Source organism: Protopterus annectens, chromosome 13.part0 (genome assembly GCF_019279795.1).
Source record: "Protopterus annectens isolate FY-2018-M chromosome 13.part0, PAN1.0, whole genome shotgun sequence".
NCBI classification, from domain to species: Eukaryota; Metazoa; Chordata; order Ceratodontiformes; family Protopteridae; genus Protopterus; species Protopterus annectens.
Window position 1 is genome coordinate 1,174,150,665 of NC_056747.1, and position 16,294 is coordinate 1,174,166,958.

Sequence of the window (16,294 nt, forward strand, 5' to 3'; positions counted from 1 at the left end):
CGAGAAGCTAGTGGGGAGATTGCTAGTTGAAGGAGTGGGTTTGGGGGAGGGTTGTGTTGTCTTGCTAGTGATAGTACGGTTTGTGTGAAATGCATGTTGAAAGAGGTAGCAGTATTTTCGGAGGAGTGAGTGATGTTAGGAGTAGGAGTACATACTTTACCTGGGTGGAGGATGGAGTTTATTGAGGACTAGAATTGTTTGGGGTTATGTTGGGAGGAGGTAAGGGCAGACTGGTAGTATTGGATTTTGTCCTGTTTTATTAGCATTTTGACTCTATTGTGTAGTTCTTGGAATTTCTGTCTAGTAGAGGGGGTTTTGGTTTTGCGCCAGTGCTCCCAGGCTTTATCCCTGTTTTTCATTTCAGACTTAGTGGTTTTCTGTAGCCATGGGGATGGTTGTGCTCTGGTTCGGGAACATCTTATGGGGGTGTAGTAATTAAGGATGCTTAGGAAGGTATTATTAAAGTAGTCAACTGTGTCATCTAGACTGAGGTATTTTAGAGGTTGCCAGATAATTCCTTTAAGGGATGAGCTGAATGAGAGAGGGTTGAAGTTTATTTTTTTGCGTATTTGACAGTAGATGACAGGTTTCACTTGGTATAGGTGTTTTCTGAGTAGGAATGTTGGGGAGTGATCACTGAGGCTGTCTGATAGGCAGCCTGCTATATATGACTGGGGGCTCTTATTGACTAGTATCCAATCTAGGGTAGTGTGTTTGTTGGAGCTTTTATTTATCCTAGTAGGTGACTGGACTAATTGGGTGAAGCCATGAAGGTTTACATGATGAGTTGGGTGGTTGCTAGAACAGGCTTGCCAGTCAGTGTTGAAGTCTCCTAAAATTAGAGTTTCTTGGGGATAGATGGTGGGTAGTCCAGCTAAGGAGGTTTTCTAGTGGAGGAATGTTTTGGCCAGATGGGAAGTAACATCCTATTATGTTTATGGTTTTATTTTGGTTTATTTTAAGGTTGGTATATATTATTTCTTCCTTACCTATTTGGGGAGTGGCTAAGTTTAAGATCTGGATGTTTAGATGCTGTTTAAATATTATAGCTATACCACCTCCTTTCTTGTTTAGTCGGTCTATTCTTAGGATACTGTAACCGGTAGGGAGGATTTGCTCATTGGTAATGTGTGGTTTTAACCATGTTTCGGTAAGGATCACAATGTCAGGGGAGTACAAGTCTATGGTGGCATGGAGTTCATGCATCTTGTTGGATATACTTCTAATATTTAGGCAGAAGGAGGCCGCTTGCCTTTCTATTTTCTGTGATTTGGGAGAAGTTGTGGTTCATAGGTTCATAGGTTGGTACTAGGCTATCAGCCCTAGGGCCTATACAAGCCTAGCCATAACAATTCCCTGGCTATTTCTTCCCACATTATTTACTTTCCTGGACCCCTGTGTAGCAGGGCAACTGACATGATCCCTGGGGTGAATTTCCTTTCTCCCATCCAATCGTCAAGGTTCCTCTTGAAGAGGTCCAAAGAGGCACTCTGCTTGACATGTATGGGCAATCTATTCCAGAGTCTGGGGAGTCACTGGGTCAGGAACCTATCCCTCCAGCATGTTTTGTTTATTGTGATGACAAGGTTTAGATCCCTGGAGCGTGTAGCTCTGAGGGATTGGGATTTCTTTAAGTGTAGCATGTCCAACAGCTCTTGGTTTGACATGGCCTTGTATGTTAAGCAGAGATCGCCTCTGAGTAGACGATATGCGACAGAGTATAGCTGGAGTTTTTTAAGGCGGTCAGCATAGGGCATCTGCTTTAGGCCTGTGATTCTTTTAGTGAGGTATTTCTGAGGCCTTTCCAGTTGTTGCAGATGTCTTGAGAGGTACATACCAAATGGGGCGTTGTATTCTATAATGGGTCTAATGAGGGATGAGTACAGTGGGACAATGACCTCCTTGTTTCTGGATGAAAAGCCCTTCGTGATGAGGTGTGCCACATAGAAGGATTTCCTGACTGTTGTGGCGATGTGGTTATCGAAGGTGAGACCACTGTCCACCTGTGTCCCTAAGTCTCTTATCACACTTTCTGTGTTTAGTGTACTGCCACCTATATAGTAATTCATGGATACATGTTTTTTCCCAAAGGGGATAACAATACATTTCTTGGCATTGAGCTTGAGCCCATGGCTCTGGCACCAAGCATCTGTTTCTGTAAGGCCCTTTTGTAGAGTATCCACATCATTTGGGAATTCAATAATGGCTCCCAGTTTGCAGTCATCTGCAAACTTTGTTAGCCAGAGTCCCTTAGTGTTGACCTGTACTTCAGAGAAGTAGATGCCAAACAAGAGCGGCCCCAGGACTGAACCCTGAGGTACTCCACATGTCACTTGTCTGGAGCTGGATTTGGAGTCGGCTACTTTTAAAGTGTGGGTTCTATCAGTAAGCCATTTAGCAACCCATTGGGTGACATAGGGATTAATGCCCAACTTAGTAAGGTTATCTATGATTCCAGAGTGGGGGATGGTGTCAAAGGCCTTGACATGGTCTAGATAGGCTGTGTGGACCACCTTACCCTTGTCCATGGCTCTGGAGACTGATTCAAAGAAGTCAATCAGGTTCAGGAGACAAGATCGGCCCTTCACAAACCCAAACTGGGTGGGGTCCAGTGTTTGAAGGTTGCCAATGTCTTTGTTTATAAGTTCCATGATAATATGCTCCATGGCCTTGCAGATGAGGCTTGTCAGACTGATGGGACGGTAGTTTCCCCGATCCAAGGTGGATCTCCCCTTGTGGATTGGGATAACTGTAGCTCTGCGTCACTCAGTGGGCACGAAACCTGAGGTGAGGCTATGGTAGTTCATGTAGTACACAGCCCGGGATGTCATCTGGTCCCATGGATGCTGTATTCTTGGCTTTAGAGAGTGCATTTTGTACCTGTGTGGTCGTTATTACTGGAATTTGGCAATCTTCCGGTATTGAGATGGGCCATTTAGGGGGTGAGAGGGGGGTGAAGTTGGCACTGAATCGATCTGCCAGGATATTGGCAATATCCTTCGGATCAGTATATTTAATGCCATTCTGTTTTAGCTCAGAGCAGATCTGAGCATTGCCATTTAGATTCTTGACTTAGTTATAGAATGCTTTGTGGTTGTCTTTGGAATCTTTGGCAATTTTATTTTCGTAACTAGCTTTGGAGGATTTTATGAGGTATCTCAGTTTCTTACTGAGGCTAGTAAGGAAGTTTTTTGCATCCTGGGATTTTCCTCTTTTCTGCAAAAGTTTCTTCCTTTTGTTGTAAAGTTTGTTTATGGCAGGGGACCACCAGATTGGCTTCTTTTTTGGATGAGAGCATTTTGGTTCTATTTGGGATGGCACGATTCATGCATGAGTGGATGTGCTCGTACAGTGCCTTAGTGTAGGATTCAGCAGTTGAACTTTCAGTTCCCGTCTGCATGGGTGTCATGAAGTTTGTCACTTCTGACTTGAGTAGCATGAAGTTGGCTTTGGAGAAGTGTTTTATGGTGGTTTCTTTACTGGGGTGTGGGGGTGGGATGTGGATGTTAAGGGTGATTAGCTTATGGTCAGACCTGACTAACGAGGGGGTGACCATAGGTATGGAGCATTGATTTCCCATGTTGGTAATGACCAGGTCTAGGATATTGGAGCCCCTGGTGGGACTATGGATTAGTTGATCCAGGGCGTTGGAATTTATGAATTCCAAGAACCGTTGCGCAAAGGTGTTGGGACATGAGTAGTTTTCCCAGTTAATGGGAGGGTAGTTAAAATCACCCAGTATTAGGGTGTTTGGTTCTATCTTAATATTTTCCAGTATGTTTAGAAAGGTGTAGTGAGAATCTTGGGGTATGGTGGGGGATCTGTAGCAAGCTACAATTTGGATTGCAGTCTTACCTAGTGTTAGTTGCACTTGGAGAATTTCAGACACATTGTGTTGGCCAACTAGCCTGGTGGTGTGAATATCCTTGGTGAATATTGACACTCCTCCACCTTTAGTGTTTCGGTCCTGGTTTTCTAGTCTGATTATGAGTTGTGGGGTTGGAGTTTGAGGGGCCATGATTGGGATGGATGTCTCCACTGAGTGCTAGGTTAGATATGGATGAGATTATTAGTTTCATCAATTTTTGAATATGCTTGGTTATTAGGGAAGTTTTATGATTGTGTTCTGTGGGTAATAGGTATGGTGGTAGGGTTGTTATGTTAAGGTGTCGGGATGAGTTTATTTTAGGTACTGTAGTTGGTAGAATATGTGGTGGGTCCATAGGGAAGGAGTTTGAGCTGGTGGGAGAGTAGTAGAGTAGGGGTGAGATATGAGTGGTGGTGAGCGTAGTAGTACAGTGGTAGTGGTTGAGTTGGGGGATGGTAGAGGTTTGGTAAGATGTGATGTATGCAAGGAGTGTGCATGCAGTGAGTATAGGTATGGTGTGCATGTACATGTTAGCAGAACAGGAGGTATAGTAGTGGGAAGCTGGAGGAGGTAGTGTTGAAGTGATGTGGTAGACTGTTTGAAAGATGGGAGTGGTTACTAATTAAAGTCCAGCACCATTCAGGAGGTAGATAGTCCAAATTTAATGCGACTAAAGCAACAAAAACAGCATACCGGTTTCGGCCGAACTTACAGCCTTCTTCAGTGCATTAAATAAATTGAATCCATTAAACATTTAAATAGTGTTTAATTAGACCATACTAGAAGCTGATTGGTTTATGCCAAAATTAACTTAGTTCATTAAGGCCAGGTTTGAGCAAAGCCCCTAGCCTAACAATCTAACCAGATTCCTTCTTATTTAATACAGAGTGCCAACCTGCTTTATTGGATTTATATCCTTGAATTTTGTCAATGATTGTGAATTGGAATTTAGCAGTGACATGGGTCATTGTATGTTTATAAAGAGCATTAGATATCCTTTTAGTTCTAATATCACTGAGATGTTCACTGGTCCTGTGTTTTAATGGCCTAGATGTTTGCCCTACATAAAAAGTCGAGCAAAAACAGGTGGCCAAGTAAATGACTGCCAAAGCATCTGAATTAAAAAAATATGTGGTGTTGCTGTTTGTAAATTCCTTGGTTTTACATTTATATTTGAAAAAGCTACAGTGACCACAGGAGTTGCTGCCCACTAACTTGTCTCCAAATAAGGTGACCTGTTGTGTGGTAGTGGTGTTTGTAGTGGGTTAGATGGGAATTTGATAGTACTGCCTCTTCTGTATGAAAAGAGACACTGTGGGGAGATAATTCCAGCTAGTTTCTCATTTGCCAGCAAAATGTCCCAGTGATTATTCACAATATTTCTAAAAGCATCTGTGTTTTTTCCAAATGTTGTTACTAAATGAATGGGTTGGGGAGACTGTGTGTCTTTACCAAGCAATATTTTTCTATCCTATTCAGTGGCAAAAGAGCATGCCCTGTCAATGTTATCTACATGGTAGCCCCTATTCAGAAAATGCTCTGAAAGATCACTTTTGCTGGGGGCAGGGAGGAGAGCGAAGCGGGCAAGATACCCTGAAGGAAGGGCTGAAAACAATCTGGTAACAGAGTACACTGCTAGCAGGTCAGAATGCATGTGTTTGTAAAGGATTAAGGAGATAAAATAATATCTAGTAGCAGGTCGGAGTGCTTGTGTAATAAAAGGATGAAGGAGGTAGCGAAATATCTAGTAGGATTTAAAGGCAGCTACATAAGAAAGAGGGTGTTCTCTATGGCTTAGTTTAAGTAGTGTAATGGGGAGGGCTGGTCCCATCTCAGTCTGGCAGCCTAGAGAACTTCAAATAAATTACAAATGTTTTTCTTTTATTTTTTAGAGAGTTCTTGTCCATTTTGGAAAAGCCCATAACACCAAATTTTAGAAATATCTTTCTATGTGGACTAGTTTTTCTAGGCCCATTTAACAGTGTTTTCTTAACCGCAAATGTTATAGTACTTGTGTCTTTAACTCGTCCTTGGTTTGTTCATCAGTTAAAATACATATTTTGGCCATTTCTGTTTGCCTGTAGATCTTCCTTTCACTACAAAGGATCATTGGAAGTTACTAGGCTATTAGCTCTGAGGCCCTTACAAGCCTAGCCAAGAATTTAGCCCATGTTCCGACAAACAGAGTGGTTAAACAATTTCAAAAATGCATTTTACTTTTATAATCTTCTGAACATCCATTAGCTTCACCTTGCAATCTATTTATTTATTTCTTTTTTAGAGAAGCTATTTTACCTCCTTGTAAGCCTATCATTTCATTCATTCTTTATTACTTGTCTGGGGTCACAGAAGCTGGTTATTTTCTTGATGAGCAGTGGAATTAAGTCAGAAAATGACTAGCCAATTTGCTAGTTGCTCTCATTCACACACACACACACACACACACACACACACACACACACACACACACACACACACACACCTGTATAAACCTGTGAGAAGTTTTACAGGCTGTTTAGTTCAGTTGTCTGTGCATATTTGTGATGTAGGAAATCCTGGCAATAAACATAAAGGTTGTACAGAGTCTGCACTGAAGGCACCCCAGTGAGGAACTAAACAGGAGCACCAACAGCTGCAGCACTAATAACTGCTACACTCCTTTGCCACACCCAGGCAATTAAACTGCACCAAGATCTGCAGCAGTAGTAACTGCTACTCCCCTGCCACACCCAGGCAATTAAACTGCACCAAGTGATGCAGCAGTAGTAGTAACTGCTACACTTCTCTGCCACACCCAGGCAATTAAACTGCACCAAGTGCTGCAGAAGTAGTAACTACTACACTCTTCTGCCACACCCAGGCAATTAAACTGCACCAAGTGCTGCAGCAGTAGTAACTGCTACTCTTCTCTGCCGCACCCAGGCAATTAAGCTGCACCAAGAGCTGCAGCTGTAGTAACTGCTACTCTCCCCTGCCACACCCAGGCAATTAAACTGCACCAAGTGCTGCAGCAGTAGTAACTGCTACACTCCCCTGCCACACCCAGGTAATTAAACTGCACTAAGTGCTGCAGTAGTAATAACTGCTACACTCCTCTGCCACACCCAGGCAATTAAACTGCACCAAGAGCTGCAGCAGTAGTAACTGCTACACTCCTCTGCCACATCCAGGCAATTAAACTACACCAGGTGCTGCAGTAGTGATAACTGCCACACTCCTCTGCCACACCCAGGCAATTAAACTGCACCAAGAGCTGCAACAGTAGCAACTGCTACTCTCCTCTGCCACACCCAGGCAATTAAACTGCATCAGGATCTGCAATAGTAGTAACTGCTACTCTCCTCTGCCACACCCTGGCAATTAAACTGCATCAAGATCTGCAATAGTAGTAACTGCTACTCTTCTTTGCCACACCCAGGCAGTTGAACTATTTTTAAAATGCCTGTCTTGAAGTTTACATTTCTGGTTGCTGTTATCTTTCCAGTTACTGTCACTGTAGCAAGAAGGATTTATGATGTTTTGGTCGTAGTGGAAAGAATATTTTAGGTCTCTATCTTCAATAGTAAATCCCTACATAATACTTAAGGTGGTTTCGGAATTTACCTTGATTCAGTCTATTCACTTCTATTTTTAATACAAAGTTGCAGAACAGAGAGAAGAATTTTGTAGTAAGGATTTATACAGCATACAGGTCTGCCTACGGTGGTACAGCGGTAGCTTTGTTACCTCACAGCAAGAGGTTCTCCCATGCGATTCTCGGCTTGGCCTGGGAGTGCCTTCTGTGTGGAGTCTGCAGGTCCTCCCCGCGATTGGGTAGCGTTCGAAAGACATGCATGCGTAAATGGGCATGCCTTCATTGAAGGTTGGGCGTCGAGCTGGCACCTCGGCGTTTCGTAAAAATCTACTGCCAATCATTACCGGACTGGAGTTCCGCTGTGGTGACCCCTTACCGGGAAAAAGCCGAAAGACAAACAACAACAGGTCTGCCTGCTTTTATGAAGCATACAGAGTTCATTAGTTAAACTGATAGAGTTTCTGTTAGAAAAGTGAAGTAAGGTCACCCAAAATAGTCAACCGACAAATTTTAAGTAGTTATCAAATTTTATTGTTTTCTAATTACAACAGAACACTCTAGGGAGGTTAAGGCACGGTCTGCCAGGTCAGCAGGTACCACTGCAGCCTTTCTAGGCATGTACCTGCTCAAGGTGTCTATAAAGCTGTTATATGGTCATCCAGCCACACTTTCTCAGAGTAGTACAAAGTGAATGCCCAGTGTATTAGCAGAGCAGGTTTAGTTTCTGTAGTTCTGCAGGAAATGCTTTATCCCGATTATCCTTATGAGGCCTATAAGCTGCATAGTTTTGTACTCATCCATTACATGTATTTGAATCGTGCAGATGTGATTCTTAGAATGCTCTTTGTACACTGTAATAGCAGTTGTACCAGTAATAGGATCACTGTTGCAGGGCGGGCTTCTTCCCCGATACAGTGTCCATAGTGGGACGGGGGTAGCTTCTGTGAAATGTACATTTTCTGTTTCCTTTTTTTCCTAGGTAGTTTATAATTTGTGTAAATAATCCTTTACTGATTATAATTGATATCAAAAATACTTTTTTTGCCAATTATTCAAAGCCATTTGGCTTCTTTGTTATGCTTGCTTATGTTTCATATGTTAGTGTATGTTTATATGCATGTGTATATGGACACACACGCACAGACACATACGTGCATATGTTACATATTTGTATACATATATCTTTATTTCTGTCTGTCCTTTAGCATACTACAGGGGTACTTGTTGGAGTACTTTATGCTTTATCCTTTGCACACAGAGGTACATGTCTGAGTCCTTTCATTCGTAACCCAGCTGCCCTCTAATGGCTGTGGCTCAAAATTCCAATAGCAAACACTAGTGGATATCAGACTGCTGAAAAGGTCCGGCTAAAGACCAATGTCTGCCTCCAGCAGATATTCTATTACATTAATTTGATTCCTGTTGCAGTAGTTGTATTATTCAATGATATGCTAGTGTGGAGAGTTATCATTACAAGTCTGTTTTTGTTTTCCACAAGACTGTACAGAAGCGACCGGACATGAAGTTGATTGTAACTTCAGCTACTCTGGATGCAGTGAAATTCTCACAGTATTTCTACGAGGCACCCATTTTCACCATCCCAGGTAGAACCTACCCTGTGGAGATCCTGTACACCAAGGAACCCGAGACAGATTACTTGGATGCCAGTCTTATAACAGTTATGCAGATCCACTTAACTGAGCCACCAGGTAAGTGGCCTGTGACAGTCATTACTTGTAGTCTTTCAAGCCTTTCTGTACATGTAAGTGAGTTTGCTTAACATTTGTGTATCTGAACTAGTGATTTGAAGTAAAATAAATGAACATGAGGAATTATTTTACGAAATGTTTTTCTTTAAGAAGAGATTTGCTTGGTATTAAGGTAAGACATATGCTGTGCAGAATGTTGAAAGCTTAAACCTAGTGAGCAGGATGCGACATTGCATCATAGGGAGTGTGTCCTACATTGTAACAGATGATGTTCTCTCCCTGTTTTCATAGTAATTTAATTATCAAGCTGCAACACTTGCTTTCTATGGCACACTAATTTGAGAAGAATTAGTGTGTAAAAATCACTGCTAGTCCGCAGTTGAGTATGTTGATTTGTGTTGCTTCCCACAAAATTATCAGAAATAAAAACAAAAGCTTCACTGAAAGACTAAATGAGGTAAGTAAGCATATCTGTTGCATTGTCAGAGGCATTTTGTATATTGCTAGCACAACTGCAGCAAAATATTAGGCATGTGTTCTGAACTGTTAGGATTTCCTGTTCTGGTACCCCCAACTTGACATAATTTTGAAAACCTTTAGCTCCTGCCCTTGGATACTGTGCACTTTCCCGCAAGCTCACGCCATGATATTATATACCCAATTCAGATTACTGCTGTCTTACATTAGTTGTATTAACCAAATGAAGCAAATATTTTAGTCTTATTTAGTCTGTAAATTTGTTTGTGTGACATTTTTAGAACTATTATGTATAGTGCTACTTGGCCTAGGTCTCTGCAGAAAAAGGTCCTTGGACCACCTACCCAGTTAACAATCAAATAAGTAAATTAAATAATGAGGGTGTGCCCAACACTTGTAGCCTGCATCTAGATTCATAACGTCGTGAGCCCGGAGTTCTCCCTTCTAGGAAGAAAAGGGATGTTCACCCTATGAGAGATGTTCACCCTATGAGAGACATGGACACCACTGGTTCTGAAGAGGAGGAACTGGATAACAGGTTACAGCTTTTTCCCCTTCGAGGTTTGACTCAAGTAGCGAGGACACTTTGGCCTCCAGTTATGTCATTTGATGACACTTTTGTCAGTTATGAAATAACACTTCAGATATCAGTCTTAGGTGGCTTCAGACTTCAAAAGGGGTACTGGGTCCCAGCCAAATTAGTGTCTAATCCTGTAGTGCAGAGAACCCTTTTGGATGCTTTTCGGACAACATCCTTGGAGCCAGATATTCATTTCTCATTCACAAGAGACCTGACATATTCTCTAGTGTTCATGTATCTTAGAAGGCTTTGTATAACAATCCTACTGTAAATCCTTTTCCCCTAAAAACAGCCCAGTGAAGTAGACTGGCTCTGGAGCAGAATACTTTTTCTGATAACAGTAAAAGCAGACTGCCTGACTAGTTTGGAGAAAAGTATTCACATCTGCAACCCTGGCTCTCAGAGCCCTGAATGTTCTTGATTATATTTTGAAATATCATGTGTATATCATTAAGCAACTCCAAGACATTTGGTGGGGCGAGAGATACAGGACAAGACCCTGAAGGCAGTAATGGTCAGTCATCTAGATTATTTTACATATGGAGAAGTATGCTTAAATAGGTGGCAGGATGGCTCCTGCTACTGGCCTTGTTATTACGAGGCATTCTTGGCTGAAGACCCAGGGCTTGATTCCAAAAGACTTGCTCTCAGTGACTAACTCTTCTGCATTATGGCCCTCAGTCTCTGTCCAAGGATGTGAAGGCTCAACTCTTTAATGTCTTTTTAAATAAAAAGAGTTACTTTTCAGACCCCATCTTACCATGTTTAAAAAAATAAGAGGATAAAGAGAAAACTACAGAATCAGTCAAACGTGAATCAGTCAAACATGTATCATCCTGCTATTCCCAAATGCAGTAGAACACACCCAGCTAAGCAGCGGCCTTACTAATTGAGACAATGGAAAGACAAACAGCCAAAAGGTAAGAAGACTGTACAGAAAAAAATGGCAACAAAGTGATATTGGGGGGGGGGTCCATCTCATTGCAGCAAGCAGCTGTAACAATAGCAGCTTCCTCCTTGTCCTCCTAAGGCCATCTCACTGGCCCTCCAGCCCCCATCCCTCTCATTTATTTCCACAAGATAGATGGCCATCTGGCCTCCTTCTACCAGAATTTCTCATAGTATCAGACAAGTGGTTAATACAATTTCTCTACAAAGGCAACAGACTGTGTTTCACATTTAACACGTCCACAAGAAAAATGGGATTTCTAGCTGTACTAAAAGATCAGGAGCATCTAGTACCCCACCCTACCCCTTTAGCAGAAATGCTGTTGGAACCATAGTATCCATTTTGTACAGCCAAGATGAAGAGGGGTTTTACTACAAAATGGTCGTAGTTTAAGAAAAGGTGGGTCATGGAGGTCCATTCGGGACTTACTAAGGTTAAACAGATTCCACAATTCATTATGTTGACTCTTTAGGCCATTTTGCCCCTCCTGGGTTCTCCGGTTCTACTGGCGATATCAGAATTGAAACATGCCTACCTCCACATCTCACTATCTTCAAAGGAACCTGATGTTTGTAGTAGGGAGCACTATTTTCAGTTTACCTCCTTGCCCTTTGATTTCATGCTGCTTTCCAGGGCTTTTACAAAAATAGTACCAGTCGTAGCTTCATGCTAAATCAGGGATATTCATAGTTAGCCATTCCTAGACAGCTGTCTAATTCATACAAAGCCTGACTCTTCCAGTAATGTGTCCCTGACTTTCTGTAGCGTAAGAGAATATTGCACTCTTTTTGACAGTGCTTACTAAATGCTTAATGGTTTTGAAAGCCAGCAAAACATTTGTAACTTTTTTTGTGATTGTATTCTCTACATGAATGCCAAAATTCACCCCCCGAGCAAAGCTTTTGAGAGGTGAATTTCATGGCATCCATGTCTCCAGCACACAGTAAGCCAGTTATGATTAGCACCCCGATAATAATCCTCTATGTTGTGTGCCCTCCAAGATGGGGCACAAAGTCTCCAAAGTAACCATGTATAACTGGCTTTTTGATGGTGTAGTTTCTGGTGTAGATGAACATGTGACTGTAGGAGGAAAAGAGTTGAGACGATTGTTGAGAGGAGCAGCAGCACTACAACAGTTGACGAACAACTTCTTATTCAGTTAAATGTTAAAGAAGTAGCATGAGGATTTGAAAAAGTAAAATATGGCTTTTGGCACATTTCAGGACTGTTGGAAGAGTACATGAGAAAATTGGACGTAGTGGGTGTTGACGTTAAGTGACAAGTGGCTAAAATTTAAAATAGAATTTAAGAACTAGGTGGCCAACCAGAAATTGTGGATCAGTAAATGATTGGAGTTGAACATAATGCTTGTAGATAGAATTTGAAACTGACTGGAGTGTTGGAAGGAAGGACTGAATTTGTTGAAATATGTGAAAACTGAGATGATGCACTAAACTGACTTTATGAAATTATTGGGATTTCAAAAAAAGTGTGTTAGCTGCCATTGGCCTTCCCCAAAAAGACAGATGGAAAATCTGGCATTATATTGGTTCACTTTCTTGCCATATAAAAAATAACAAGTCTTACTGAAATTGTTATAGACAGGGAGAAAACTTACTGCTGTGAGCCATGGTTATTCAGATGCAAGTTCTCAGCAGAGAATGTAGGTTATGGATGCCGTTAAAAAATTTAAGGTAAAGTGTAGGATGACTTTCTCTGCAGTCTTAAGTTTTTTGGGGGGGAGGACTGTTGATTTTGATTAATATTAAGGAAGTCATGGCTAAGTTATAACGATTACCAGTGTATTCCTTTTGTGAAGTAGTGGGGACTGTTTATATAGGAATTACATATCTAGCAACTCTGCAAGTTTGGTGTTGGTAGAAGAGGAATGGGAGGACCATCGGGAGTCAGTCAGTAAAGGAAAACTGTTTTTGTGTAGCAGCAGAGGAGAGATTATACAAAATATTTAATGTCTGTTTCATATTTATGTTTCCTTCTGAAACAGTATAAACAGAACTTTGACAGTGTTTTGCAAATGTGCAGTCATTATAGAGGTATGAATTACATAAGATGCATTTGTTATTGTATTAAGGAGGAATTAATTGGATCCTCCCATTCAGATTTTTTCTTTTCACCAAATGTCTTATTTTTGTTGGTATTTTAAATGGTATGAATACTGTATGATACTTCATAACTTGTCAGAGTAGCCCATGGATTTAAAAAGAGAATATTCAAATATGTTTTATCTGTGAAAAACAGCTTGATGTATAGAAAATTGATGGAAATGGAGTTGTCCTTATTTTGTTTTCTGTTGGTGACATTGAACAGCTGTGTAAGCTTATACTGATGATGGTTGTTCAATACATGCTGCATCATATTTTTGTTTGATTTAGAGTTGTGGCAGCTCAAGTGTTACAGAAAATCCAGTTTGCTAATGCTAGAGATGCTGTTAGTGCTCTTTTAACAAATAATTAGTAATTTGGAAAACCTAAGTTTTTAATCAAGTAATTTGAAAATATCCAAGATGTTCATCATGTTACCCTGCTGCAGTCATCACACTTGGGTTATCCTGTCATCAGGCGGTCCCGGAGTCGGCCAGATTTCCAAAGTCTTGGTCCGACGTCGGTTGCTGTCGCCTCATCCCTGACGTCAGTGCGCCAGGGGTACATATATTGCAACCAACGCCATTTTCTTCAGTCTTTCTTGCCACATGGTGCCCGAAGCAGAAGCAGTTCGCAAGTGCCGGTCGGCCGACTCCTGAGATTTTCAAATTCGAATTTCAGACCAAAGTCTTCTATAAAGCTAAGTACCCCATTGGGGAAACTTTTCTTGCCTCAGACCGATGTCAGAAAAAGTTAACAATTGTATTTCTTGTGGGAAGCAAATACCTCATAAGGATTTTCATTCTTATTGTATACCTTGCCTAGGCCCTGATCACGACGTCACTTCTTGTCGTTTTTGTGCTAGATTTAATAAGTGTACTATTAAAAGACGATTTGATTTTGCACAACACTTTTTTGGTAGAAAATTTAACTATAACATGCCGTCGGAGCTTCCGACTACCAGCGTGCACAAAAAATGCAGGGACAAGGACCGACAGCCCAGGCCTAAGCTCGATTTCGAGGCCTCGGTTGATCCGGTCTCTGGTTCTCCAGTTATCAGTGAGGCTCCGACGCGGTCTCTGACTACCGCAGTTCTGGAACCTGAGACCGCTACAGATATTTTGTCGGAATGTACAAGGCCGACGCAGCCTTTTACTTCAGGCCCTACCGACGTTTTACCTTCCAAGGACGTTGGTACTTCTGAAACGCCATCGGTTTCTGAAGGCGTTTTCAGACCGACTACTCTTACAGTCAAAATGTTTTCCAGGTCGAAGACTCCTTCTAAATCAAAAAAGGCTTCACTTCAGTCACCTGTTCAAGGCCCTTTGCCTAAGAAACAGATGCTCAAAATGGCTGAAGATTTGATTTCTCTTATCAGGGGTTCACAGCCTCCTCCTGACAAAAGGCCTAGACAAGAGGAAGAATCTGTTTCCTCTGAACAACTGTCTATTTCTTCGGATTCCTCTGGGGACCAAGACTATTCCTTCTCTCTTTACGAAGATTCTTATGGTGAGGAATCTATTCCCTCAGCTTCCCCTCCAGAAGATTACTCTTTTGGGGAAACTTTACACACTATGAGGGAACATTTTCACTGGGAAGGTCAGGATTACTCTGATTCCAAGAAAAGGCTGAGAGAGTTTCTTTTACTCCCCCAACACAGACCTCTAGCCATCCCTCCTGTTTTGGACATTGTGGATGATGTCTACTTAGAATCCAGTTACAACCCTGACTCTCTACCTCCTGCCCCGGCCAAGCCTGACAGATACTACAGAGTACCCGATTCCCACAAATTCCTTTACAAAAGCCCAGTAGCTGACCCAGAGACTATCTCCCAGGGTCCCAAGGGGGCTAAGGCTTCCATGGCTAAAAATCCAGTACCTTCTGAAAGGGATTCCAGAGCACTAGACAGATAGGGGAAAAAGGTTTACACCTCAGCCACTTTAGCTATGAGAGCACTAAACTGTCAATTCCATATGCTTAAGTATCAGCAATTTCTGATCTCTCAGATAAAACAAAAGATAACCACCTTACCTCAACAATCCGAAATTAAAGAAGTACAGGATTTGTTGCACGCCACCGAGCAGGTGGGCAAACATACCTTACAATGTGGGTTTGATTCTTTAGAGGTCTCCTGCAGAGCAGCTGTCACTGGATCAGTTATACGTAGGCATGCCTGGTTAAAAGAACAAAGTCTACCTGATCATGTTAAAGCAAAACTATTAGATGCTCCCTTACAGCAGGATGTTCGTTTTGGTGTTAAAGCAGAAGAAGTTTTAAAGAAAATGGAAGATAAAGCGAAATCAATGCAGACAGTCAAAGATTTTCTACAAGTACAACCACCTCGCTTCAGCAGAAACTGGCCAACAAAAAATTGTTCCTTTCCAGCCACTGACAGGCCTCAGAGGGGTAAATACAGACGCCCAAGGAGCAGAGGACAACCACAAGCTCAGTATAAGCCTCGCCAATGGGGCACTCCAACCTAGAAGGGAGGAGAAGACAGGTCTCAACCTACCAGAAGGCAAACTCAATGACTTGCACCTCAGCTGGCCAAACAAAGCTCTTTTGTCATCCCCCTTGGGGGAAAAACTGGCACTATTTTCAGACAACTGGCACCTGGTCACAAAGGACAAATGGGTCCTAGACATAATTTTACGAGGATACAGATTCCACTTTCACACCTTGCCAACGAAAAGAGGAATGCCAAACCTGCCACAAAATCAAAGGGCAGAGGCTCAAAAACAAATTACAGCTCTCATGGCCATGAGAGCCATTCAAAGGGTACCAACTCAAGAGCAAGGCCAAGGATTTTACTCAAGACTCTTCGTAGTACCCAGGAAAGAAAATGCTTGGAGACCAATTCTGAACCTTTCTATTCTAAACACTTACTTACAAGTTCCCAAATTCAAGATGCTAACACTACAGCAGCTACTTCCCATGTTGGGCAAGGAAGCATGGCTGGTAACGTTGGACCTCAAGGAGGCATACCTGCATGTTCCTATCAGACAAAGTTGCAGAAGATACCTCCGTTTCATTGC

At 41.9% G+C, this 16,294-nt stretch overlaps 1 protein-coding gene across 1 annotated transcript in view; it reads left to right on the top strand.

Moving 5' to 3' along the window:
- DHX8 (DEAH-box helicase 8) overlaps positions 1-16,294 on the top strand; it is a 959,075-nt gene that overhangs the window by 554,747 nt on the left and 388,034 nt on the right. Inside the window, exon 15 of the mRNA XM_044055176.1 lies at positions 8,941-9,151. Coding sequence (XP_043911111.1) covers positions 8,941-9,151 — 211 coding nt within the window. The remainder of the gene's footprint in view (positions 1-8,940; positions 9,152-16,294) is intronic.